Here is a 3,836-nt window from a genome sequence, read left to right as displayed (position 1 = left end):
AGGAACTCTTCCGCTGACCTTATGGTGGTTGTGCTGTTATCTACAAGATGGCTGATCCGGTTGCTCAGCCATCTGGCCAGCTCCGAGGTTGGTGTACCTCTGAATGAGACGATAGGGCGGAGGGGAACACCTTCCTTATGGATTTTTGGCAGGCCATAAAACCTAGCCATAGCCGAGCCACCTGGGTGTATCCTCCTCAGGGTGTCTTCATCTACCTTCCTACCATATTTGAAGTTGTTGAGCAGCTTGTTAATGTGGTTTTTAAGTGCAGTCGTGGGGTCCTTATTGATGACTTTGTATGCTGCCTCATCCCTGAGCAGTGCCAATGCTTTATCTGTGTAATGTGTTCTGTCCATGACTACAGTCGCCCTCCCCTTGTCTGCTGGTAGTATGACAATGGAACTGTCCTCTCTAAGTTGTTCCGAGGCTTCCCTTTCCTCTCTGGGCAGTATTTGGCAGCGTTTGTGATTCATCAACAGTCCCGTGCCCTGTTGCCTAATGGAGTTCTTAACTTCATCTCCTACCTCAATGCGATGTATGGTGGGCTCCAGTGCTGCTACAAAATCTAACGCCCGTGCGTCCGCCAGATTGTGTCCTGTGTCTCGTTGTAGTAGGGCAAGCTGTGGTCGAGTCAGTATTTTGAAGGATAAGTTGTGGACTAGGCTATCGGCGTAGTTGCCATCATCTAGCATCTATAGGCTGTCCGTTTTTCGTTGGAGTACTGTAGTCGTTTGTCGGCTCGCCCTCTTGGTGGCTTGGCCAATATGGTAATCTAACGCCCGGAAATGCTGATGTGTTAATTCCATGTTGCAGGACTCACGGTAATCTTGGGCCCATATCTTCAGAATGTCTATCCGTCTGTGCTGGTCGTTGATTAAGGCACGCATAATGCAGTGTTGAAACTGGCAGACGGCCAGTTGGCACTCCAGGGAGTCGATGATTGGTTTCTTTCTCAGCGACTTGGGAGGGAGGTCCTCTCGGATGCAGTCATGTAAAAACGCCATGGCAATGTTCCTGGGACAGGTCCTGAACCATCTGGACCGGTACACATCGTTGTACTCATCTCACTGGGCGATGGTCTTCAGGTAATTAATGGAGATGTGTCGTGCCAGTTTCTCCCATCTCCTTGCATTGAGCAGCACTGCTCTATCATAGTTATCTCTGATTTCATTAAAAATGCAAATCCTGGGTAAAGTCATACTATAAAAACAAATAAAAATGAACACCAGGATAAAATTTAAACTAAAAACTTTCAATCTAATGCCAAGCTTTCATCGGTCAGCAATACTGACATCATCCGGGCTTAAAATAGGTCGATGGGAGTCTCTTTTTTATAGCACTGGCCAGTTTTTGCGCACGACTCCTGGACCTCGTCATCGGTCCATCCGATGATCCTGATTGTTTGATTTTTGGGAGGCACGCATTGGCTGTTTTCTTGGTGTTTTTTAGGGGTGCTGCTCCATTGTTCACTTCCCTTACTCCATCCTCCCCTGTGTGCGCGTTACCATCTGCTGCCCCACCACAGGCTCCCAAAGGCAGCGTGTTCGTTCACCCCCTTTTTTGGACATTCATTTCCTTCGTACATATCCAGTTGTTCACTATCCTCCTATTGATATATCCGGGTATACCGAATTCAGTGTGTCCATAAAGCTAGTTTTTTGGCGTCTTTTGATGATGAGTGTGTGCATATGCATGTACAGTTGGTATGGTAGGTATGAGTGTGTGCATATGCATGTACAGTTGGTATGGTAGGTATTGGTTTTAAACAGGCTTGTAGAGTTGTAACATTTATATATGGAGACAGAGGAATTTATCTCAAAGAAAAAACCCTGTGTATTAATCCTGTATTGATACCATAGATCAATTTAAAGGAGGAACAGGATTTTTGCCATCTCAAAGTCTTTATTCTCATAGCTGAAATTTGTTAGGAATGCATTACAATGGTGTAGAACTTAAGGTATACAGTATATTAAGAAAAAAAAGATATTACATCTAGGCATTCCACTTCAACTTTTGAAGGTCCTCCCCAGAATGTAGATGATAGTAGGAAGAAGCAAATTATTAATATTCTAGGAAATGTAGTGTGGGCTGGAAAATGTGTAAATCTGACTGAGTTATCTGGAAAGCCATGTTTGCATCCATAACAGAGTCTTTGCTTTTCTTCTGAACTTTCTATTAATTCCACAGAACCAAATGCATGCATACACCTGAAGCATAAGTTACACGATTAGAAGTATCAAAGTTGTGCAATCACCAATACCTGGTACAAAAATGTAGATGGCCTTTTCATCCAGGACTTGATTGTCGGCACAGGAATATTCACCTGTGTTTAAACCAGTCAAGTTCCTTAATGTGAGGGTGTTGGTAAAAATGGTGCCCCTTTTCTCCAGGACAGCGTCTAGTTTGGTATACTTGTTGTCTGTTTTCCATAAAACCTCATTGTGGCCTGAACATTTCAGGGTAAAATCAGTGTAGAGATTGAGGACAACTTCGTGGGCACTGGGAGTGATTTCCAGGGAGCTGATTTCTTTCACACCTTTAAGAGATAATTTGGAAATCAAATTAGCAAGAGACAGAACATAGGGGATAGCAGAAGAGTGTGCAGAGATTGATGTAAGGACAGGGATAAAACAAAGCAACATGTTTCTGTATAATCTAAACATTTGAACTGCTTGAAAAACAAAGTCATTTTTCATTTGGAGGTAGGGGCTAGAAGCCAGCCAGTCAAGATATTTGATTAAAAATGAATGCATAGCCATGAATGAAAAGGTCTTGTTTTCCTTCTAATGCCTTTTCTGTCTAGGAAGATCCTGAGATTGGTCTCCAGCAGAACAATAAATTATGAGTAATTGCATGATGTGAGTATAATTCAGGCATTGTGTACAGAACTGGAAAACTCCAGTATAATAAGGATATTTTTTCTTCCTAGAACATGGCATATTTTGACCCGTTAATTTTGACCCTTGTTACTGAAGTGTCTGCTGTGATTTGTGTTGAAGAAATCTAAACAAGCTAAGGATGTGAAATGAAAATGAAAATTGCCAGGAAATCCATGGGAAATGATACAGTAGACAGCATTTTCCTGAATTGCTTCCTACAAATCTTAACAATGTGCCTCTTTTCTCTGCTGGCAGTAGCACCAGGCAAATACCTCACCTCTTTCAAAACCTCCACATCCTTTCCTAAATAGACACATCTTACAGTTGAGTCACTAACTAGAAGATAGCTTCTCTTTTTAGATAACCTACTCACTACATGTTCCTGATTTGCAACACCTGATGCAGACCTTCTTTATCCAAGACCTCTTTTTCCTTGCAGATTACAATCCCATGCCCAGTTCAGTCATCATTGCCACAAACAGCTGAACTTAGTATCCCTACTGAACTTCATATGGATACTATTATTCACAGGCACACCAAAAGCATCATGTTTATGGTCACACTCTTACTCTGCCAGATCCAACAGTTGTCCATACTGTCCTTTTCCTGCAGAGTCTTTGTTGAAAAGGGGGCTGATAGAGGGGCAACTCAATAGAACATATCAGCTGAGTCGGCCACCGAATTTCAACCTGAAGAGATAAACTAAAGACTCTAGACAAGCAATCTGTCCATGTAAACTAGCAATTTGCATACAAATAGGACAGTACCCAAAGTCCCATAAAAAGTTTCAGCTGCAAAACAAGTGTTGCAATGAACTAAACCAGACTTTGCAACCACATAAGCACTTACCTAGGATGAATTACTGCTGTATTCAAACTACTGCTGTTTTTAAGACTACACTTGCTCAGATGCATACTTCTGGTCAGATGTCCTCACAATGAGTAACTTCACAGAGTT

General features: G+C 42.3%; 1 protein-coding gene across 1 annotated transcript in view; it reads right to left on the bottom strand.

Annotated features, from left to right (window-relative positions):
* The window catches only part of LOC107294993 (platelet-derived growth factor receptor beta), a 102,785-nt gene that overhangs the window by 41,870 nt on the left and 57,079 nt on the right, over positions 1-3,836 (bottom strand). The window contains exon 3 of the mRNA XM_015824278.1: positions 2,261-2,536. Coding sequence (XP_015679764.1) covers positions 2,261-2,536 — 276 coding nt within the window. The remainder of the gene's footprint in view (positions 1-2,260; positions 2,537-3,836) is intronic.

This window comes from Protobothrops mucrosquamatus, unplaced genomic scaffold (genome assembly GCF_001527695.2).
Source record: "Protobothrops mucrosquamatus isolate PMUCROS unplaced genomic scaffold, P.Mucros_1.0 scaffold2179, whole genome shotgun sequence".
Taxonomy (NCBI): Eukaryota; Metazoa; Chordata; class Lepidosauria; order Squamata; family Viperidae; genus Protobothrops; species Protobothrops mucrosquamatus.
This window is presented reverse-complemented; position numbering and strand designations above follow the sequence as displayed.